We start from the raw sequence: 24,100 nt of genomic DNA, 5'->3' as shown, positions 1-24,100 counted from the left end.
TTGTGTGGTAAAGCACTTAGACTGGTCAGTGGGAGCAGAAAGGCTGTACTTATAGTCCATTTACCTTTTAATTTGACATGCTGCATGTTTACATATTAGATGAAGTACTATAATACTGAAAAGGCTGGTTGTGTGTAATTTGCAGCTCTTTTAATGAAGAGGCCAGATATCAGCAGAGGTCTTTGGGTCCTATTCAGCAGTCCACTATTCTGGTTGTGGACCAGGCTAAAGGCAGCATCCAGAAGGCTTCTGGGAGGAACATGTAAGTTATGACATGTGTTGTTTTCATTGATTAATATGATAATATGTGTATGAACAGAAACAACCAGGTGTTTCTGGTACGTTTGTACATTCTGGATTACAAGGAGTGAGAGAAATGATGCGTTTGTGCGGTATTCTAGGTTTTATATGCCTCATGGAATAACCACAGACAAGGAGAATAACTACTGGGTCACCGATGTCGCTCTTCACCAGGTAAGCTTCGTAACACAACTGTATTCAATAAAAAGCTTGTGCAGTGAAGAACCCTCTCACACCTACTTACATCCAGATGTAAGTTCTTTACAGATGATGTGATGCTTTATGACTCAAAGCAATGCAAGAGTCAATACACAGCTCAAGTCCCCTGTCTTTCCTCATCAGGTATTGAAAGTGAGCAACGATGGCAGAGATACCATCTTACTGTCGCTAGGAGAAGCTTTCACACCAGGAAGTGACAGCAGCCACTTCTGTCAGCCCACCGATGTGGCCGTCGACGCGAAGACGGGGAACGTCTTTGTGTCCGATGGCTACTGCAACGCCAGGATACTGAAGTTCACTGCTGAGGGCAAATACCTGTCTGAGTGGGGGGCAGGTAACAGTCTCACATTTACACACACATCTTTTTGAATCTTTGAATTGAACTGCACTTTTTTTTACATCGATGTCCGAATGCATTATTACTCGTATGTAATAAAAGTACAGTACTTAGTATTATTATACTTTGTTATGACTTTCCTAGACCAACTTCTCATTCATGCAGTAAATAGTATCAGATTTTCTTTCCCAAATATCGATTTTCATCTAAAAGTAACGACATACTTGCATCACATGGGGGCCGGTTCTCTGGGGACTCATTGGTCCACTGACTGTTGTGTGTTGGTGACACATTAAACAGAACACAGTATAGATATGAGCTTGATTCTTAACTTTTAAATCCCTTTACTCCCTTACTTTAAAATACTTGAAAAAAGTGTTAAACATATTTAAAAATCTTTGTTACACATTAATTAAGTAATTAATTGATTATTATATGTTTATATATATATATATATATATATATATATATATATATATACACACACACACACACACACACACACACACACACACACACACACACACACACACACACACAGATTTTTTAATTTTTTTATTTATTTATGTGTAACAAATGTGTATGGACGTTGTGCCTGAAGGCTCGTCGGACAGGAGGAGGCGCCTGCCCTTCCAGGTCCCCCACAGCCTGGTGCTGCTGCCGGAGCGGGGGGAGGTGTGTGTGGCCGACAGGGAGAACGGACGCATCCAGTGCTTCATCGCGAAGACTGGAGAATTTGTCAAGGAGATTAAGAAGGATGAGTTTGGAGGGAGAGTGTTCGCCATCACCTACAGCCCTGCTGCTGGAGGTGAGTCCAGGTGCACCAGGTACCAGTGGTGGGGGGTCGGGGGGATGTACACTGTTTCGTACCACATTACCACATTGGTCTCAGATGGTTTTTTGTCTTTAAAAGATTAGGATTAAAGATTAAATAATGAACTTTAATATTGTGTCATGTTTGGTGTAACAGACCATCGTCACACAATTCGTTTTTGTTCTTACAGTCATGATGAATGCTGAGACTGAAAAAAAAATTGATTAAGAAGTGAAGAAAAGTTCTGGAACTAAAAAAATTTAATTATATAAATAACGGGAGAAAAATTATTAAAAAAACTTTCGAACACACATCCTGGTTTTGATTCAGTAGATAATCTGAAGCTAAGAGCAAAAAATGAACATGAAGTCAAAGATGAGAGGAAAAACAAAAGAAATAACAGTCCTGATCTCATAATTGTCAAAACCAATAATGTCTCATTTGGTTGAAATCTTATTACAGCCGTGAAGGACTATATTATATCTTTTGTAGTACTTTAAATTTCATATCTGTTCATATATTATTACATCAATATTTAAGCAACGCATCGCAGCATTAGCATGATGTTAGTAACCATCATTAATGTATTCAAACGTGTGGGAATTCCCTTTATCATAGAAAACTAATTCTTTATATTTTACAAAGATTTGACTTGTAGGAAGTTTTCATAACTACAGAGATCACTGTCACCATCAAAATACATCGTCTTTGTATATACAGTACATTTGTGGTTAGTGGTAATAATAAATACCATTGTTCCGTGTGTGTGTGTGTGTGTGTGTGTGCCCATGTGCATGAAGATGGATTGATCTTTGCAGTAAATGGGATGTCTCGCCCTGCTCCACTCAGAGGTTTTGTTATAAATTATTCAACGAAGGATATTTTGGACACCTTCTACCCGGAGAAAAAGGTAAAGTGTTGTTAGTGAAGTTATAAAGTTATCAAGTGTCTCATGTCTCCTCGGATTGCTATATTTAATGTAGCCCTGCCCTATATATACTGTATAAACATATACATACAGTATTTTCCGCAGTACAAGGCGCACCTAAAGGCCTTAAATTATCTAAAAAAATAAAATAAAAAATATGAGTATTGCTCATTTCACATGAAAGCCAGGCATTTGAGATAGTGATGAATAACCTTTCATATATACGTTGCAGTGATTTGTATTTTCCTGTATTTGCAGGATTTTAAAATGCCTCATGACGTCGTCGTGAGCGAGGACGGGAGCGTCTTTGTTGGAGATACCAGCAGTAAATCAGTCTTCAAGTTTTCCACTGGGAGTAAGTTCTGATGAATCTGTCTCATCTGATTAACTGTAATTATTATTATTAATGAAACTGATGCTCTGTTTCTCTGACATGTTGGGGGGGTTTTAACCTGTATGTATAAAAATGACCCGTTTTTGTTACATTTTCCAGAATCTCATCGTTCTGTCAAGAAAGGTGGAATTGATGTTCAAGAACTTGAAGGTATTATTGGCTTTTACATTTTCAGGCCATATTCCTCCAGCCATCAGGAGAAGTAAAATGGAACGTTAAAGAATAGTTGTTTTCACTGCAGTGTGAATATCAGAAGAGTCCTTAAGCCCTTCGTTAACGCAGCATTGGGTTGTTCTTGAATTACTCCTAATGGTTGAATGTTCTTACAACATGATTAAGACTTTATTATCAGTTGAAGGTTCCGGATTTGTTTGTTCTTTATCCAGAGGCACTCAGCAAATCATGATAACCCAGTTGTATAAAAATAAAACACAGATAACTCGCTGGTTTCACTTCAGTGATTTGCTATTACGTACGATAAAATTATTAAAGGAACTAAATTTCAGAGTGTAGATAAAGTGTAGATAAAATGTTGGCGCTGTCTCACAAACACAGAAGACGTGACATTTGTGTAAAATGAGCATCATTAGTCATTATATGCTTCTAATATTAACCCAAAATATGTTTCTACATAAAAAAACAAGAGTTTTCAGTTACATTTCAGTTTTTAATACATTCAACAAACAACAAAACTGTGTCCTGAATTTCCCTTGGGATCATTAAAGTATATATATATATATATATATATATATATATATATATATATATATATATATATATATATATATATATATATATATATATATATAATCAGCTTCGACCAAACAACAGTTTGGTGGGAATAATAAAGAAAAAAATACTGACTGCAATATTTAAATCTGACATTATTTAACATCCATGTTTGACAAAATATGTAGAAGGTCAGATGTTGAAAGCAATATTCATAAATTTGATTAAATGTGCTCTCATGTGGAAACATATATAAAAATGATGTAATCACACATGAAATGAGCTCCAAACGATTGAAAAGTTCCTTCAGGAAATAAACGGTTAAGCGTAACGTCTGTCTGTGTAGAAGTGGAGATGTTGGTCCAGACCAAAACCAGGCCGGCGTTGAACACGTCAGCTGACGGCCTGCAGACGCTCAAACAGTCTGAGCAGCGTCGACCGCCGGGGGAGGAGGAGGAGACCAAGAGGGTCCCAAAGTCAAAGAGAGAGCAGGGGGTCCTCCCCGCCATCATCACCGCGCTGCTGCTCGTCCCCCTGCTGGTGGTCGTCGTCTTCGGACTCTTCATCTGCTGGAGGAAAAACAGTGCGTATAGCATCCATAGGACGAGTGAAGCACCAACAGACTCTTCAGCCCCGCCCTCATTTCACCTGATCGTTTGTTCACAGACCGGAGTGAGGTGAAGACTGAACCCAGCTCCGTGGGGGGGCTCTTTGGAAAAATAAGAGGTAATTCTTGTGTGACTGAATGAAGGAGATCCAGCATGAATCCGCTCTAGTCACCTCTGTCCTACCTCCCCCCCCCCTCCAGGTAAAGCGGTGGGCAGCCTGAACCTGGGGAACTTCTTCGCGTCCCACAAAGGTTACAGCCACCAGGGCTTCGACCAGCTGAGCACCGAGGGCAGCGACCAGGAGAGGAACGAGGGGGACAGCAGCGACTCGGAGAACGAGGAGTACTCCGCCCTTCCTCCCCAGCAGTCCTCGTAAACCCCCCCACCCCACCCCGGGACCGGCCACCCAGTTTTCTGCTTACATTGCCAACTGTGTAACTGTTGTGTTAGCTGCCAATCTTATCGTTTAAATGTTCACAAATATATTGTATGGAATCAATATGGCAGGATTTACTTCATTGTTATTTAGTTCAGCCTCGGCTACATGAGTCCCTTATTTTTGCACAGTCCCCCCCCCAGGACCAACGTTAACATCCAGTGCCAAGTTCCTCCTGAACACGCCTCAGTCGGTCCAGATCGTTCTGATTATCGTGTTATTTCAGGCCTTTCCTGTGGCTGGAAATAATAATAACAGAAATAATAATCTCCAAAAGTTGAATGGTAAACGAGATTATTACGGTCATTGTGAGTACAAACAACAATCTGTGAGCCACAGGTCAGCCTCTCCATCTCTCAGCAGACTGAAGACGTTCATTCATCACTGCTCAGTATCTTCAGTCAAACGTCTGGAGGGAACGATCAGAACACGGCACAAACGTGTCGCTGCTGGGCTCTTGTGATAGAATCAATTATAGTGAAATGTTGTTCGCTTTGACTGAGGATTAGTTCTGAAATATTGAAGGATTTTATTGAAACAGGGTTTGTCATGTGACCAGGAACAGCCAGTTAATGTTCATGTATTTGGGCTGCTGTGAATGACAGACGTCACCTTTTCCTAAATAATCTGGACTGAACCTGAACTTGCTAACTGCTAATTATAAAGCTGGCAGCCGTAGCGTTTCAGAGGCGTGTTTCCTGGTCGCTGTGACTTCCCTCCTGTCCCGTTTCAGTTTGTTCTCTGCTGCTGGGAGCGTGGAGACGCCGTCCTGCTGTGGCACCGGTGCTTTGTGCTGGGAGCCACTCGTTCCTTTAAACCAGGGCCCAGAAAGGACTGAAGAGCCCCCCCCCCTCAGCACTAACATTGTTTAGTATAAAAGGATTGCTTTTAAAGGTGCATCCGTCTTTCAAAAATATCAGCATTTCACCCAAACTGTAGGTATTTCTCTCTGGCAACCTTTCAGTTGTAATTCTGTGCCTTTTTACATGAATTTTTAATTTTAACCGCTGCTCGTTGTAAACATGATGAGAACAGCTGCTAGTGAAGCTTGTGCTGTTGACTTCTCTTCCAGTGAACAGATTATATTACCTATATCTGTATATTTATCTATATGTGTGTGAGTGTGTGTGTGTGTGTGTGTGTGTGTGTGAGTGAGAGAGAGGGAACATTGTTGAACAGCTAAATGTCATAGAGACTTTTTTTTCCATAATCAAACTCAAAAGTCATACAATCAGCATAAAGTGGGAAACGATTCACAGGTGAAATGAACCACGTCGGACTGTTTGAGCTCCTACTTTACTTTTCATATTCATATATCAAATCAATCAGTGAGTTGATCTATAAACATATTTTTTCAGCAATGCTGTTCTGTGTAGAAGAATTAGCACAACAGAAGTAAGTTCTGATCTCCAGCCAGGAGCTCCATTCATGATCAATATTCAAAAAGGGACAAATCCATTCGATCGTTCCATTGATCCACATTAGAATCAGTTTTATTTAAATGTGACTTGAATTTATATTCCAGTCATGTAATATATAATCCTCACTCACCCTATGCATTATAACCATGTAATGTGACTCAGACCCAAATGGAAAACAACATAATCAAATGTTATCTCAGTCATAATATCAACTTGAATATCAATCTGAATATATTCACTTTTTGAAAAGTCCAGCTTTCTTATCTGAAGCCGATATTTGTCTTTTCATTACAATTATTTATTACATTTAAATGTTGTGACAAAACAATTGTTTTTTTTATTTTTTTTATTCTACTTTTCTCACTTGGTAAATCATTTCAGCTATAAATTCTAATAAAGGGAGAATTCACAGATTTTACCAATTTATTTTCAAAATATAATTGTCAGTTATAGCTTAATTTCCCTTGACGTAAAAGAACATTGATCAGTCATTTCTGCGCATTCTCTGTGAGCAATTAAAAAGTCATTTTTGTCTTAAAGTTAATGGAAAAAGCATCACCCAGGTCATCTCAATAGAGTCCAAACCTCCAAAGAGACATTTGTGTGTCTCACCACCTTTAAATATGTATTCTGAAGCAGCAGCTGTGTATTATTATCTCTCTACGCCCTAGTATACACACAGATCACATCTTAAAGGGGGATTTGTCTCTTCTCTTGAGAAAGTGGTTAAAAACTGATGAAAAATCACATGTTTTCTAATTCAAATGAAACTCTTGAAAAATTAATAGATCGGCATCAAATTTTAAGGGATTGGCTCCTGACCCGTGCGCAACCCTTCAAAATGTTTCATGGAATTTCATGGTCCAGAACTTTTTATGCAATATTAAACAATGTTATAACAGTAAAATTTGGGGATCTCATCTTATTCCAACAGGATCCAAACCTAAATTCTGTCATTTTTCTTCTTCTTCCATGGATTTTTGCATAAGCTGGAAAACATACAAACCAATGGACAAGCATGGAAACACTATTGGGGGAAAACATTCAGATTCACAAAATATGCTGCATCTTTTGGAATGTGGTTGACCTTTAACCTGTAGCAGATGGTTTGAATGAAGTCAAACAGTGGAGTCCTTTAAATGTTAGACCTTCAGTCCTTAAATACATCTCTACATTTGAATGTATCTGAATCAGCTGTGTAATCCAGTGCTGTTATATAGTTTACTATGTCATGAAGAGTTCATCATTATTGTGCATCCAAGTCAATCCCTAGAGATAAAAACTACTGAGTCCGTTCTGGGAAGAAAAAGCTTTCTGTCATTCGTTGCCACTGATTCATCTTTTGCATCAACATTCTTTAACTCCTGTATTCTCAGACCTCCATCAGATATCTCTCTTCAGTTTGTCATGAATTTTTAATGAATGATTTTCTACATGGCATGCCGTAGAATTTACATTTCCATCGCTGAAAGTCTTCGGGTTGTTTGATATTTATTGTGACACACTGGTTTTTGCTGCAAGAGTACTATTTTCAGTAACTATGTTATTTGTGAAATAAAGTGTGTGCAAAGCATCTTGGAGTCATGAAGGTTCATTCGAAGCACGTCTGTGTGTGTGTGGGTGTGTGTGTGTGTGTGTGTGTGTGTGTGTGTGTGTGTGTGTGTGTGTACAGGGAAACGACACACAAAGAACAGCATGTCAGTCACGTAACAGAAGCTTCAGCTACCTGGCCCTCTACTCTGGAACGATCTCCCAGCTTCGGTCCGGGGAGGGGGGCACCCTTAGCTTATTTAAGAGTAGACTAAAAACCCTCCTCTTTGATAGAGCCTACAATCAGAAATAACACCCCACTAGATATGCTGCTACAGGCCGAGGCTGCTGGGGGTATTTTTCTCCGTCTCTCCAGGAGATACTCTGAAGCTTCTGTCACTTCTCCTTCACTTGCTTTATCTTTCTATGCTCCTAGAATTTATTACTACTCATAGAATTTATTACTACTACTGTCAAATCACACAATACTGCCGCCGTCTTTGTGCCTCTGTTCCACAGGTGGAGAACGCGGACGGAAGACAGGATACCCAAAGGCCTGGAAATCCCGCCCCCACTTCAGCGACAGCGCACTATGGACATGAAACTCAAACTGGCCTATCTGTCACTCTCTCTCTCCCTCTGTCTCTTTTCCCTGACCTGTCTCTGTCCCCAGTGTATTTCTCTTTCCCAACCAACAGGTCAAGGCGGATGACCACCCTCCAGAGCCTGGGTCCTGCCCGGAGTTTCTTCCTCAATGAGGGAGTTTTTGCCTCACTTATGCTTGCTCTGGAGGAGCAAAATCACCTTGAAATGTCTTCTGATATGATTCAGCGCTATATAAATAAAAGTTGATTGATTGATTGATTGACATATGTACAGTTTTTTCCGCACTATAAGGCATCCTGTGGACTATAAGGTGCACTGTTGGTTTTTGAGAGCCTTATAGTGCGGAAAATACTGTACATGTCCAACTCCCTTGTGCTGCTTTAACAGTACAGGGTCGTGGCCTTAAGTAAATGTGTAGTTTGTCCTCAAATCATTTCTGTATTATTTGGGACTAACACAACGTAAACCAATCAGAGTGTCCATCCCATGAAAAGCCACATGCACCATGGAGCCACATGCACCACATGCACCCGCTCCATGGCTATGTAAAGAATGTGGTCTTTGGCCAGGGGACAGTCTTTTTCAATCAATTAATCAATCAATCAAACTTTATTTATATACCTATTAATCATATACCCAACTGAACCCTCCAGAGCATAAGCCAAAGCGGTGGGGGAAAACTCCCTCATTGAGGAAGAAACTCCGGGCAGGACCCAGATTCTTTTGGGCGGCCATCCGCCTCGACCATTTGGGTGGAAAAGAAATAAAGATCAGGACAGGGTCAGAGACAGAGAGACAGAGAGAGTCAGATAGACCTGATGGAGTCAGTGTCTTTATGGTTATTGTTAGAACATCTGATGCAGGAGCTGAATTGTGGACGAGAAAGTCAGGCTGTGTTCACCGACTCCTGGGTTGTTGTCTTCCATACTTGTTCCCCATCATGTAGTTGGTTAATTCAAGGAACAATTACAGCTGCGTGGACGACTGTGTGGTGGAAGGAGGAAGAAAGGCAGCAGGACTCTTTGTTCAATTGTGTTCTCAAAAATGGTCTTGTCATATTTTAAGATGAGTTCAAAATAAAGAGTGAGAACAAGGAAGTGGCCCCTGTGAGTAAAAGCCCTGCTGCTTCAAACCCTCGTTTCATAGTGTTTACTGTCTGCACACGGGCAGGACCCAATAATTACATCTCCTGACAACACGAAACAGCCAAGACTGGAGCACCCATATCCTTTGTATGTTGAGGAGACAACGTTGAGTCTCTCAATGAGAGGAAACGACTCGTTCAAAACAGTTAATGCCAAAGTTGATTCTTTGTGCAAAGAAGCAATTACACACTCCATAAGGTTGACCTTAAGTAAGATTTATTTTCACAAGACTTTAGTGAAACAGAGGTGCCACTGGGGTTGTTTGGTACGGATCAATTCTAATGTCATGACATGAACTAAAGGTTTGACTGTACAGCAGCGGCTGGCCGTCAGGGCAAACCAGGGCTTCTGGGTCGGGCTACACTTTATCAGAATCAGAACATTATATATTCATAAATGAATTAATATTTTTATTAAGACTTCATTTAATATATCAATATAATGGAACTGTTATTATTCCTGGATGCCTCTTGTGCAGCTCTCTGGTTGTCTGTGGTGTCACATTGACACGCTGTGGATTAGGGATGTCAGGATTCATTTTTTCTTTACTATTGACTGTTATTAATAACATCATAATGTTATGATCATAAGATTTTTTAAGACTACTGTAGCTTGGGAGAGACATTTATGTGTGAGGAACGTGCATATCCTGTAAGCGTGCGTGTGCGTGTGCGTGTGCGTGTGTGTGTGTGTGTGTGTGTGTGTGTGAGTGTGTGTGTGTGTGTGTGTGTGTGTGTGTGTGTTGGTGCCTTATGTGGCAAATTTACCGATGTTTTACAGGCAAAGCATGGAACTGATTTTATTAATAAAAACAGCATTGAAGGTTTTTGTGGTGCGTTTGCATCACTTGAAGACACTCCTACACCTGAAAGCAATGCATTGTGGGATGTGGTCAGCAATACAAGTTACAAAATACAAGTAGCTTTCTATTTTGTGTATTTATTACTGTATTATAGTGGAACAGATGGCTACACACATCTCATCTTTTAAGTCATATTTGTTAAAATATAAATGTGTACTATATCATATAACAGTAATAAATAACTATGAACAGCAAGAATGACTTTAAAAGGCATAAATTTTAAGTTAACATATAGAATTACAAAAGTATGGCCACCACTAAAACACTTAAGATGAGGCAGCACACTTATTTAAATACTTAAATAATTTCTATCATAAAACATGTTAAGAAACTATTGTTATTTATCCAGATAGTTGTTAATGCCTCATATTTTTTCCTCTACAGTCTAGAAGTAGGGACATTTTTTAAGCTGCTCATTAACAATGAAAAACTTAATTTTGAAGTTCACACAGTAAAGTGTTTCAGCTGTGATGGTTGAATTAAAACAGCTGTTTTTAAAGTAATATCTTTGTGAATACTCAGACAGTAATATGATCATGTGACGGAGTGCAGTAATGACTGGTGTGTCTGATTTCATGCTCCTAGTCGTGTTCTTGGTAGTTTCCCCCTTGACTGAGTCAGTGTGTACTCGGTCTGTCACCATGGAAACCAATCAAACAAAACGACAGAAAATGATTTCTTGTGAGATCCATGTGAGATTCTTAGTGCAGTATTACGTGTATCTGAATTATGGAGATAAAATTCAAATGTAGAATGTTACTAAAACATCTTTTAAATCTACGGTTAAGCATGTACATTTTTATTAGTCATTAGTAGTAATTAGTAACACTTATCAGCCAGAATTTTCCCATTGCACCTTTGAGCAAATATAGTATCAGCTCACCAGCAGAACACTGGACTAGACAGTGACAAACAGAAACAAAATGATCTCCAACATCGTTACCTTTCAATAAATGCAGGTGTAACATCAGTCCAGATGTTTGCTACTGTTTTCTGTATTTAGAACAAATGTCGGTGGGACAGTCTATTATCAGTATGAACATTAATCAGCTCAAATGACAGCGGAAACCTCACAAACTGCTCATTATTCCTCCAACACGCATGCACCTTTAATAGCTGTCACTTCCAACTGCAGGACGTCAAAGCAGTCAGCAAGTCATTTTTCATGGCTAAAATGTTAAATACTAGTACAGTATATGGCCCAGAATGCAATGCTGCAGCTCCTTTAAGCAATCCAAACAGAAAGGCACCGCTGATATTTTATCTGCACTGAAATATACTGTGAACTGTTGCTACATACTATTGTATGGCACTTTACCTACATGTCTTTATAAAACTCTCTATGACATCACTAAAATAAAATTAACATTTTTTTCTTTTATACAGCAAATCATTTATAGAAAATAAAGGCTTAACAGTGACTATAGCTTCTTCTCCCTCAACATGAACGTTTTTCTTTACACAGTGACCGGACCTGGTTGGATGGAGCTGGACTGGACTTGCAGGTCGTCGTGTGACGGTGCTGGGTTAGTCCTGCTGCTGTACAGGGCCCGCAGGAACAGGGCTGTGGTGCTCTCTGCAGCGCTGAAGGCCGCGTGCTCCCATTGAGACTCCCCAACACCACCACCAGCAGCCATGGACTCCACATCATGCAGCACATGGCCATTGGTGAGACCTGTTCTTTTGTTGCTACAGTCATCGATGTTGTCGGTCTGAAGACGTTTCTCAGGTGATGCTGGAAACATTTTGAGTTGAGATGTCCCATTCTCCATGGTAAACAATGGGCTGGGTGGTAGGCTGTGTGCCACATGGCCGTGGTTGTAGTGAGCAGAGGTCCTCCTTGACTCGTCTCGGCTGGCGGACTTTTGTGTCTGATGTGTGTTTGACAACAGCAGGGGGCGCTCCTCTTCCCCAGAGGGACTCAGTGCGACTGAGGGCTCAGAGACTGCCAGGCTTGACAGAGGGGCGGACGTCTCTGATGGAGGAGACCCGGGCGTTTCAACGGAGGTACGAGACGTAGCAGGTCTTAACCTGCACAATCAGAGCGGAGACACGTTTTACAACTGGGTCTGGAAGATGGTCGTAGTTTATGTGATACGTATGAAGCTGTAAAGAAAGACAAAACTGACAGCCATCATCAGGTGTCTGGGCCCTCCATCAATGAATCAGTCAATCAACTGTTATTTATATAGCTCTTAATCGCATCAGCAGACATTTCAAAGACTGAGAAACCCAACAGAACCCTCCAAAAGCAAGCATCGACAACAGTGACAGGAAAAAACTCCCTCATTGAGGAAGGAACTCTGGGCAGGACCCAGACTGTGTAGGGCAGCCATCTGCCTGACCAGCTGGTTGGAAACCAAATACAATGGGGATAGAGAAAGAGCAAGAGAGTGTGATAGAGAGATAATGGTAGATAGACCAGATAGAATACATATCATACTCATATTCCTACCTAAGCTTTTTTTTATACTGTAGCTGCAAGTTTAAAGACCTGCAACTAAAGCTCAACTAGCTGTGCTGGTAGCTAAACAGTGAGACTGTAATGCTAACTCTCTATATGTCGCTATTAAAATGTTCAAATACATGTGCTCTATGAACTAAATTCCCATAATTTAGCTAATGTACATAATGTACAGGGTTTTTTTGTCAACAACTGTATGTGTGTAACGTCTGTCTTGAGTTGAGCAGTCCTGAAACCGCTGGGAAAAGGCACAAAGTGAGGCACACAGTTCTCCTGCCTCATGGTAGGGGGCGCTGCTGATCCCAAGGATCAGCAGCGCCCCCTACCATAAGGAATAGATCACCTACCATGGTGATCTATGTCTTCTTAGTTACCTCTTAAGTTTCATGTACTTCTTTGTTTCTTGTTTGTTAGAATTAATCAGTAAATTACTGTACTTTGTACGTTAAAAGCGTACTTAAGTCTGTGGTGCCCCCAGTGACATTTAGACGACCTTGACCTCCTTGTGCTGAATGATGGCAATGATATTCCTTCTAACTGCCCGGGATACTGGGACCCTTACTACCCCCAGGCAATCTCCTGTTCAAGAGACATTATTACCTCGATTGTCATCCTATGGCCGTGGTACATTGGACTTCACTTTTCCACCTAGGGACATCTCATCCCTTTGGACTACAATGTCTGTTGGTCTTCCTTCTCAGTGTGTAACAGCTCTTGTTCCATTGTATTCTATCCTGCTATTGCAACAGCTACGTAGTTCCAATCCTTTCATCTCAACCAAGCCCCCAATGAAAGATAATAACTCTCAACGTTTTAGCACTGCTTTTTGTCGTTTGTTAATCATTCTCATGTTGGCCATTTCTGGCAATGTTCATTCAAATCCAGGGCCTGCTACAGTTAGTCCTACTGCTCCTAGTCTGTCGTTTGATGATTTTTGTAAACGGAAATCCCTGGGCTTTTTACACATCAATATCCGTAGTCTTTTACCTAAACTTGATTTGCTAAAATCCTGGGTACACACTGCAAATCCTGATGCTTTAGCGGTTTCTGAAACATGGCTTAGAAGGAGCATTGCTGATGTTGACACTTTAATTCCAGGTTATAATGTCTTTCGCCACCCCGTTTTCCTAGTGCAATGACCTTTGGTGACTCTGTAGTCACTGATAAGTCTTATATGGCTTCACTTCTCAATCAACACTTTGTCAACTCAGCCCATGTCTCTTCTGCCAAGTCCCCCACTACTGCCCCTCATTTTCACCTACTCCTTCCTGCTCAGGCACCTTCTCCTTTAGTCCCATCCTGACCTCGGAGGTTTTAGAGGAACTCACCAAACTGGACCCTAACAAGTCAGCTGGCTCTGATGGGCTCGACCCCTTATTTTTAAAAGTTGCGGCTCCTGTCATTGCCACCCCCATCTCGTATCTATTCAACATGTCTCTGGAGCTGTCTGTTTTTCCTTCAGACTGGTAATCCGCTTTGGTCTTTCCACTCTTTAAAGGTGGCTCTAGCTCTGACCCCAACTGTTACAGACCTATATCCATCATGCCATGCTTGGCCAAGATCCTAGAAAAATTGGTTCATAGACAGCTCAGCCACTTCATTGCTTCAAACGATATTCTGTCCAACCTACAGTCTGGGTTCCGGCCTGGCCACGGGTGCACTACAGCCACTTTGAAGGTTCTGGATGATGTTGTTACCTCCTTGGACTCCAAACAGATCTGCATTGCTGCCTTTATTGACTTATCCAAAGCCTTCGACTCTGTCATCCACTCCATCCTCCTGCAGAGGCTCACTAGCATCGGTCTGTCATCACACTCCTGCAACTGGTTCGCTAGCTACCTAAACAACAGAGTTCAGCAAGTAAAGTCTGTAAATGTCCTGTCTGACCCTCTTACCATGAAAGGGGTGCCTCAAGGTTCCATCCTGGGCCCAACGCTGTTCTCCATCTACATCAACAGTGTAGCCAAGTTTGCCGGTAATTCCAAGATTCACCTATATGCTGATGACACCATCTTATATCAGAGGGCCCTTCTCTCCACTCTGCTGCATCCACACTCCAACTCAGTCTCACTTCTGTCGAGCAGTACTTTCATGGCCTTCATCTTTCAGTCAACACCAAGAAAACCAAATGCATTATTTTTGACCGGACACATGATTCCACCGCTGCCCCTAAAATCCTCTGTGCTGATGGCTCTGAACTGGAGTTTGTGACCAGCTATAAACACCTCGGTCTCTGGTTGGACTCATCCCTCTCCTTCACCACCCACGTCAAGCACCTGCAATCAAAAGTCAAAGCTCGCCTGAGCTTCCTCTACCGGAATAAGGCCTCCTTCACCCGTTCAGCCAAACACACGCTTGTGAAAATGACCATCCTGCCCATATTTGATTATGGTGACACCATCTATAGGATGGCTTCCCAATCTACCCTTAGCAAACTGGACACTCTCCACCACTTTGCCATCCGTTTTGCCACAGGAGCTCCATTCAGACCTCACCACTGTGACCTGTACAACCTGGTAGACTGGACATCCCTCCACACCAGACGGCCCCACCACTGGCTTCACCTCATTTACAAATCCATACTTGGAAAAACACCTCCCTACCTCTCCTCCCTTCTACACCTCTCCCATCCTGCCCTCAATCTTAGGTCCAGTAAGCTCATCAAACTCTCCATCCCTAAAGCCCGTACTGTCTTTGGTCGCAGTGCCTTTCAATTCGCTGCAGCTAATGATTGGAACACTTTTCAAACCCCCCTCAAACTCACTGTCACCATATCAGTCACTGCTTTTAAACAAAACCTACATGAAATTGTAGCTGACAGCTGCACTTGTTGAGTGTCTCTCTCTCTTTCAATTTGCAATGCAATTGCATTGCAATGCAATGCAATTTCCTCCGGGATTAATAAAGTATCTATCTATCTATCTATCTATCTATCTTTCTCTCTCCCTCTCTCTCTCTCTTTCTCGGTCTTGTTCTCTTTTGTATTGTATTTATTTTTCTTATGTTTTCTGTATAATGTATATCTTTGTGTTTATTTTAGCCTTCTCCCCTCCCCCACACCTCTAAGGGCCACTGCTCTTTGTTCAGGCTGCATTTGTAAATAAGAACCTGTTCTTAATTGCTTGCCTGGTTCAATAAAGGTTAAATAAATAAAATATCACAGAGACAGACTCAGTGTCCGACAGAACACTGCTGCTCCAGTCATTACGCCAGCTGCACACGCTTACACAGGTTTCAGACAGGCCACGACACCATTACACCAGTAATCAATTTCTGTACAGTTTTTCTTGTATTCTAATTGAATCAATCAGTTACCGATACTTGAATAATATAATAAGCAAATGGAATTGCTTTCAAGTTTGTGACCGAATCTTGAGACAATCATGAGCAAGAAAGTAGCAGCAATCCACTGATCCCATGTGTTTTCCTTATTGATGGATTAGACAGGTGTGATAAATCCTGCAGTAACAGACGAGTCCGTGTTGAGGAGTGACGAGTAGGAATGTGATTCCTCTTATGATATCTCCATGCAGGAATGTCAAAATCCCCAGTAAAGCAGTGTGGCAGAGTAGACATTAAATATTAATGGCTGTGCAAAACTGTATAAATATTTTATTATATTCATCAAGAGAGTGCCAAATGGATATTTTTTTGGATAAGAACCATCTTCAAAAACATGTCGGCGCTCTTGGTGAGACCTCAGCCAGGGCCAATGAAAGGAAACAGCATTCCAGACCATTTGGCCCCTCACTCCAAACCAACAGTAGGTAAAATAGGGATTACATTAGTCACTGAAATGTGGTATGGCTTTGAGGAATTTGAGAATCGATGCTTAGATTGATGTCATCCATTTACTTTGTTTGAGGGCTAAGATAAGGGATTTTATTTGGAAGAGTAATAAAGATGAAGAAAGGAACTGACTTATTCCGTGTTTTTTGTTGTTTCTCACATCTTTTTGAGTTTTAATGATCACTAAGCAGAAATCCCAAATAAATTTATAAAAATCTACAACTCTTACAACAACAAATGTATTTACTTATTGTCATGTATGCATCCAAAACCTGTACAACACTTGTCATATCCTAGACTGAGTAATTCCATTTTGTAAGTTGAATAAATGTTCTTGAAGCACTTTACCTTTGGTTTGAGATGTTGGTGAATGAGGTGGGTTCATGTACAGACAGGTCATATTTTGTTGTAGAGAAGGTTGTTTCTGTCTCATCCGCTGAATGCTGCTTCATCGTTCCATTGCATTGCTGTAAATAAAGTAGGAGTAGAAAATGCATTAACAGATTCCAACAGGTTTTAATGACTGTTATTTGTCATCAGTGGGTAACAGCATACGTTCATGAGCTGCAAATCTTGAAGAGGCAAGTTAGAAATCTGACATCCTCTGGCGGAGCTTGCCATGTTGGGGCAGATACCAGTATTGGTGTTGTTGTTCCTCCTCTTCCTCAGACTCTGCCTCAGGCGGTCCTGGAGCTCCTTTCTCTGCTTCCTGTTTGTAGGGAGAAAAAGCCCAAATCATGAATGAACATCTCTGAGGGTTCCACCACACCCAGTTTCATCTAAAGTTATTATGGCTTGACTTTAAGAATTCTATTTTTTATTAATTTTTTGTGTGCACATGATACACTCCATAATATTGCAATAACATCTAATAGCATAAAAAAATCCCCCATATTCTCTGAGCACTGATTTGGTTGGTGCCTCTTCTATTCTGTGATATTCTTTCTATGCAGATGATGTCCAGTTTTATGTTTTTGTGAAATCATGCATGTTTTGCTCATTCTCCCTAGCGGTTGCCACATCAAACCAACCGTGTCCAACTCATGGAATATCTACCTTCACCTCCTTCACTCAACTGAGTTCCATCGCCTGATGTCATGTCAGTGAAAGGCTGATCACCTTTAAGCCCCGGTAGATACTGCAACTCTGCACAACACCATTATTCTTGAAACTCCAGTCAGTTCACTCTTCATCCACTCTTCACACCTGCTCTCACCAACATTTCGTTAGTCTTAACAACTCGTCTACCTCTAAACCTTTCCATGCCTCTACTGGTTTATCGTCCGGACCAACTGTCTTTCCATTCTTTATGCTCTTGAACTCTTCTTACTTGTCTTTACTAATCTGTGGTGCTTCCTGATTTACCCCATCCATATTATCTAGACTTCTCTCACCCATTCATTAGGTCCTCAAAATACTCCCTCCTCCTTTCAACACACTTTCCTCATTTGTAAAGACATTTGTCAGGAGATCGCTGTAATCTACGGCACATCCTCTCCAGCTCGGTCCCTTTGGCCAACAAGTCCTAACTGTTCAGTTTCATGTAGAGCTTGCTTTTGCTCACTGCTCTATTTGCCTCATCTCTTTGTGCTCAAGTCTACTTTGTTCATCTCCCTGATTATCCAAATTCTTTTTTTTCCAGCCTCTTCCTCCATATGGTCACCTGGACATCTCCATTTCACCAGCAAATCTCCTTGCCGTCCTCTCTCGGACCAGATGTGACACTCCTGTACCTTCCTAGCGTTCACCCTCATTACACCTACCGTAATTTCCATCCATCCATTTCCTTGAAGACGAGACCACCATAATCAAATCGTCTCCAGCTGCTTTTAGGCCTTGTGGGTCACGAGTGTTGCTGGAAACTATCCCAGTTGACTATGAGTGAGAGGCAGGGTGCACTCCGGACGTATTGCCAGTTCATTGTGGGGCCACATGAATGACAAACAACCACTCACACAAACACACACTCAATTTTGACTGATCAATTCACCTAATTTGCATGTTTGGGAGGTTGGAAGGGAGAAGCAATGCAGAAACAAGAAGAACAGAAAGAGTCAAACCCAAAACCTTCTTGCTGTGAGGCGACAGCGCTACACACTGCACCACTGTAGTTTCCTAGCTGTACAAAATTGCTTAATCTCCAACCAGTGCCTGTCCCATTTCTTCCCTGAGCTTTGCATGGCAAGTTTGATCCTTCAGCTTCCACCATCTGATCCTTGGATCAATCTTTACTCCCTGTCTCTTGACCTCCCTGTCAAACACAAGACAGACAACACATTCTTCCTTCAGAATGACCCCAACTCCACTTGTCCTGTCCACAACATCATCAGGTTGAACATACCTCTGATATTCCTAGCCTTACTTCCCTTCTAGTTGGTTTTCTGTACACACAGTATATTAGTCTTCCTTCTCCTCATTATATAAGCAAGATTTGTTTCACTGCTTTTTTTCTTTGTTTATAATTTTCCTGTCTTCCTGTTTTGTAATATGAAAATAAATAAAATTAATTTGTATGAGGTTTAATCCCATATTTCGAAATATTTCAAGAAATCTTGCAACTGTCTTTCTCCTCTGGGAAATAAGCAGAGGTGTCTCTCAGGTGATCAAAGTGTCCTGATTCTCTGTTATTCTACATCACAGATTCGGGAACCACCTTGGGACTTGGGGATACTATTAGGTGCTATAATAAAATAAGGGAGTGTACCTTTAATTTAAATTGAAAATAAAAATATGACAGGAATTACTTTGTTTTGCAGTAGGCAACCAGACACATGATTCCAACCACTAGGAGTGCAATGCAGATTCCTGTTATTGTTAAAATTTGTTTCTGATACAGCTCCTCAGCTTCTGAAAAACAGGACAGTCCATTCTTTAAACTTAAAACATACGTAAACTGAAACTTAAACACAGACACATAGACTCACACAAAGCCCATTCCTGCAATGATACCACTTAATGACAAATGGGTCTGCAGTGAAAATTTTCAATTTTCAGCAGCAGCTGTGGATAGGGATGATCTCCATCTATTGGAATACTGTGGTGTCAAATGACCTCACAATACAGTCAAAGGATGTCTGTCTATCTGCCTTTCTGTCAACTGGTCCCCAACCCCCGTGCCGTGGACCAGTACCAGTCTGTGGCCAATTGGTACCGGTCCATGGGTCAACTGGAGGAGCTGCCCGCCACCCTATACCTCCCCTTCACTGGCATGCCCATTTTGTATGTGTGTGTGTGTGTGTGTGTGTGTGTGTGTGTGTGTGTGTGTGTGTGTGTGTGTGTGTGTGTGTGTGTGTGTGTGTGTGTGTGTGTGTGTGTGTGTGTGTGTGTGTGTGTGTCAGGGCTGTACCCACATACATACGTGTAACTACCAATGTACTAGAGAGGACAAATAATTTCCCCTATGGGGCATTAATGAAGTGAATTTCCAAGCTGCACAGGGAGAATACATAACTTATATTATTTTCATTTTATTCATTATCTGATTCTGAACAATGTTTTGTTTTAAATGAGTGTATTCTCTCCATCACATATGTGTGTGACTCATTCTTGATGTCTATTGCCTCAGTCAGGACCGCCCTGGCCACTAACACAGAATACATTACTGCTAAGCTGAAACTCCCAAGCCAGCAAAACAAACAAAAAACAAACATTGGCACATTGTTACGAGAATGCTGCTAATAAAGTTGCATACAGACTGGATTCACCTTTGTTATTGTATTTGAAAAAAAAAACAGCTTTTATGCTGACTATAGCAGTTGATTTTTCTGTATTTATCCACCACACCTTAAAGGCTGACCAATGAAAATATTGTCTGACGGTTAAAAAAAGGTTGGGGACCGCTGTCTTAACTGAATCAAACAGACAGACAGACAGACAGACAGACAGACAGACAGACAGACAGCCAGACAGACAGACAGACAGACAGACAGACAGACAGACAGACAGACAGACAGACAGACAGACAGGAAAACAGGAAGGCAGGCAGGCAGACAGATAAAAGGATAGACAAACACTTGGACAGAAAGGCAGATAAGCAAACAGTTGGACAGAGAGACACTCAAACACAGACTGTGAGACAGAAAGCCAGATAGACAGACAGTGTCACAGCATAAGCAGACAGTCAAACAGACAGATCTTTACATTTTCAAAAGTTTGAATACATTCTGTGAAATGACTATGACTCAGTGCCTAGAATAGCGTGAATGAAGACTGTAGGTTTAATGAGAGATGACCGTCAAACCAGCAGCTCTACTCTAACACTGTGTTAATGTAACGGCCACCTTATTGGAGCCCCTGACTGATGGACAAAGAACTCCTGAGGCAGCTGACTGCAGCTCTTCAGGCGGATAAGAAAAGCTAGACCTCATTTCAGTGACAAACCATTCACATCTGGCACACGGAACGGTAAAAGTCCAACATAAAAGTGCAAATCAGCAAGAGACTTTACCATGCAAATGTCTTAAATCACAGATTCACAAGTACACAGCACAGGAGCTTAGCTGGACATGCTCACATCCAAGAACGGATAGAGGAGGAGGTAACGTACTGTAAAAGCTGGCCATTACATAGTTTTGGCAGCGATCACCAGTAAATTCATTTGGACACCTGAGTAGGAAAAGACAAACAAACAAGAGGAGAGTCAGTTAGTTCATACAAGAGCAACACAAAAACCCACAACGGTCACTGGTGTTGGCAGGAAGGGCCAGCTAGACCAGTATGTCCAGCTTTAGTCTATTAATCACCTCAGACCTTCCTGCAGAAGTGCAAAAATTATTATTCCTAGTGTCGGGAGAACCATGAGAACCACTTGTATTGTGCAGGGGCCCTCCATCACCAATAGATCTGAATACTGTCTTGGCAGCAGACTGAAAATTGCATGTACATGTACAAATCTGTTTCATAATCCTATAAAAGGTGCCACATGCCTTCCCAAAAATCAACAGGGTCAGTTGCTCCAATCAAAAAGTAGTTCTGTTGTGGTACCAGCCCAACTTCTGCTCCCCCGGTGGTCTTTTGGGGTTTTTAACAAGTTTGGACTTGAGACGTAAAAGTCTTAGCTGCCTCACCAGAAACAGTGGATGATGGAGCGTAGGTTTATGCAGGGAACATGGGTTTTGTCAGATGCTTTAGTTTCTGGAGAGATGTAGGTGAAGTTGAATGGGAAGAGCAGAAGCATGTGAACACAAAGAGTTCTTTAGTCTGAACAGGATGGGTTAAATGTGATGAGATATGAAGTACATGCAAATTTCAGTTCACTACTCTGCAGAGGAACGTTTCCCTAACCCTGAGACCCGTTTAGAGGGCTGGAGATAAGCTCATAGAGTTACAGCCATCTCCTGAAGAAAGCATGACAGTGTGAAACACCAGAAATGACGTGGGATTGAATACAGTTGTGTTGACATACGTTTTAGGTCTGAGACTTTCTTAAGCACAGCTTGTTCACATCGGTGCCCAGTGAATCCCGCCAAGCACCTGGTTAATGGGTAGAAAGGAAAACAGAAAACAGCACTGACTGTATGAGTACACATGGACGCAGCCGGTGTACAGTCATAAAACATGGCAGATCCAGGGGAAAAAATCTCTTTATAATGGTTGGTAAGCTGTTTGAACTTCAAGCACTGTTGCCTAAAGCTAACAAAGTGCTGAGTCAGCACATATGGATTCAGATTGTTCCCAGAATGTCTTGATTTGCCCTCCTTATTGTCCATTGAGGTACTTTTGTGACATCCTGCATCAGCAGGACACATGGATCCAGGAGGAACAACATTGTGTAGTTAGTCACCATTAATAAAGAGGAGAGTCCAACAGTGGGTTGGATTCCAGTGATTACTCATCTCTGTCTGCCTCTTGTAACGTTTCTGTTGAACTACAACTGAATCCTGAAATGCCAGTAACAACTATTTTCTCCTAGGGGTCACCACAGCGAATCGATTGCCTCCATCTAACCCTGTCTTCTCATCCTCTTCTCTCACACCAACTACCTTCATGTCCTCTTTCACTACATCCAGAAACCTCCTCTTTGGTCTTCCTCTAGCCTCTGCTCTCTCATTTTCTTCATCCATCAGTTCCTCATAGTACTCTTTCCACCTTCTCAGTACACTCCCATCGGTAGTGTGTACAATCCCATCTCTATCCTTCATAACCTCTGTATCCTTCCCAGCTTGTTCCCTTTCACTATCTCCTACTATTCTACTATTGAATCTACTTGTCCTTCCTCTCCCTTCTTCTTTGCTGAAAAGCATGAAGAAACTTCCAGGTTCTTGCCCTCCCAGTCTTTGCAGTAGTCCTCCATTCTTCTGTTAACTTACACTGGCTACCTGAGTATCTCTGTAATTTCTTTTCTTACTTTTCCTTGACGTGTTTTCTTAAGCTCACCATCACAATTCATTACCTTAATTACACCATTGAGCTTTTATTACCTTAACGGTCAAGGTAATAAAAGGATAAGGCTTAACCTCTTCAGAGTACCTATGAAGTCTTAGCTTCACAATAGGTACTATATTACATTGACTTAATATAGTACCTATAGTATGGCATAGTATTTTTATTTTAACCTCAACATAATAATTTTGTTACCATGAAATTAGGTTTTGATATTGTAACTTCACCATAATACAGTAGTTACAGTACTTTGACTTGACCATTATACTTTTGGAGCATTAACTTCGCCAAAACCATTATCTTGACTTCACAATAGTAATTTTGTCACAGTAGGTAAGATCCCTTTACCTCACCATAGTATTTATGCTTTAACTTAACCATAATGAGTTTCCCTTACCTTACCATAGTAGTTGCGTTACCATAATGTTTACCATAATGCTTGTGTTTTGTAGTCTCACCACAGCACTGTTACCTTGATATCACCATAGTACTGTTATCTATAGTACATACTACTGTTACACAGTTGAAGTTGTCTTTTTTTAAAAGAACCAGGCTTGTTGTTGATTGTTGGACATGTGACACTGTGATATTGAACGTGTTGAGCAAATTATGCACCATGCCAGAGATCTTGTTAAATTGAAAGGACGTTTCCATTAAAGAAATCACCATCTTCTAGAAGAGTAATGGTTATAAAAATACACCTAAACACTCATGTTCTTACACATCTCTGAAGAACGGAGCCAAACTTTGTCAGCAGTAGAAATGTTTGGTATTTAGGGCCCCAGCACAAAGAGTCGTATTTTTTGCCACACATGTCGCGTGAGACACCCACCGTTTAGGCATCCACATGCCCAAATTCCGTTGTCATGACAACGCCCTCTGCTGGAAGCAGGAAATGTCGCATTCGATACTTTATGTATCACGACTAGCTCAGTAACCACTCTAACCTCAAGTCTGGTTAGAATAGTTGTCACACTTTTACGTTTCACTGTGAATTTGTCTGAACTGTGATAATGTGCTGGCATTTCAAATCAAACTGACCAGAAAGAAGAAGCTGTTATTGCATGGCAAGAAATGCTCTAAGCTTCTGATAACGAGCCAAAAGCAAGAAAACGTTCAATCTCATACGACTATGAG

At 41.2% G+C, this 24,100-nt stretch overlaps 2 protein-coding genes across 10 annotated transcripts in view; one reads left to right on the top strand and one right to left on the bottom strand.

Annotated features, from left to right (window-relative positions):
* Positions 1–7,759, top strand: part of pam (peptidylglycine alpha-amidating monooxygenase) — a 30,110-nt gene extending 22,351 nt beyond the window's left edge. For all 6 annotated transcript variants that reach the window (XM_068333954.1, XM_068333956.1, XM_068333952.1 and 3 more), the window contains 10 exons: positions 146–262; positions 402–474; positions 643–853; positions 1,458–1,664; positions 2,471–2,580; positions 2,857–2,953; positions 3,092–3,142; positions 4,068–4,304; positions 4,388–4,447; positions 4,530–7,759. In XM_068333954.1, the coding sequence (XP_068190055.1) occupies positions 146–262; positions 402–474; positions 643–853; positions 1,458–1,664; positions 2,471–2,580; positions 2,857–2,953; positions 3,092–3,142; positions 4,068–4,304; positions 4,388–4,447; positions 4,530–4,705 (1,339 nt within the window). In that variant the 3' untranslated portion in view covers positions 4,706–7,759. The remainder of the gene's footprint in view (positions 1–145; positions 263–401; positions 475–642; positions 854–1,457; positions 1,665–2,470; positions 2,581–2,856; positions 2,954–3,091; positions 3,143–4,067; positions 4,305–4,387; positions 4,448–4,529) is intronic.
* A 1,980-nt stretch (positions 7,760–9,739) lies between these two features.
* Positions 9,740–24,100, bottom strand: part of nrg1 (neuregulin 1) — a 22,045-nt gene continuing 7,684 nt past the window's right edge. For 2 of the 4 annotated variants that reach the window (XM_068333960.1, XM_068333959.1), the window contains 5 exons: positions 21,129–21,187; positions 19,327–19,429; positions 17,138–17,291; positions 16,931–17,049; positions 9,740–12,360 (listed from right to left, as the gene is read on the bottom strand). In XM_068333960.1, coding sequence (XP_068190061.1) covers positions 11,787–12,360; positions 16,931–17,049; positions 17,138–17,291; positions 19,327–19,429; positions 21,129–21,187 — 1,009 coding nt within the window. In that variant the 3' untranslated portion in view covers positions 9,740–11,786. The remainder of the gene's footprint in view (positions 12,361–16,930; positions 17,050–17,137; positions 17,292–19,326; positions 19,430–21,128; positions 21,188–24,100) is intronic. The other 2 variants (XM_068333961.1, XM_068333962.1) reach the window with 2 other exon arrangements.

The sequence above is a fragment of the Antennarius striatus genome, chromosome 15 (genome assembly GCF_040054535.1).
Source record: "Antennarius striatus isolate MH-2024 chromosome 15, ASM4005453v1, whole genome shotgun sequence".
Taxonomy (NCBI): Eukaryota; Metazoa; Chordata; class Actinopteri; order Lophiiformes; family Antennariidae; genus Antennarius; species Antennarius striatus.
The sequence above is the reverse complement of the archived record's forward strand: the minus strand, read 5'-3'. Positions and strand labels throughout refer to the sequence as shown.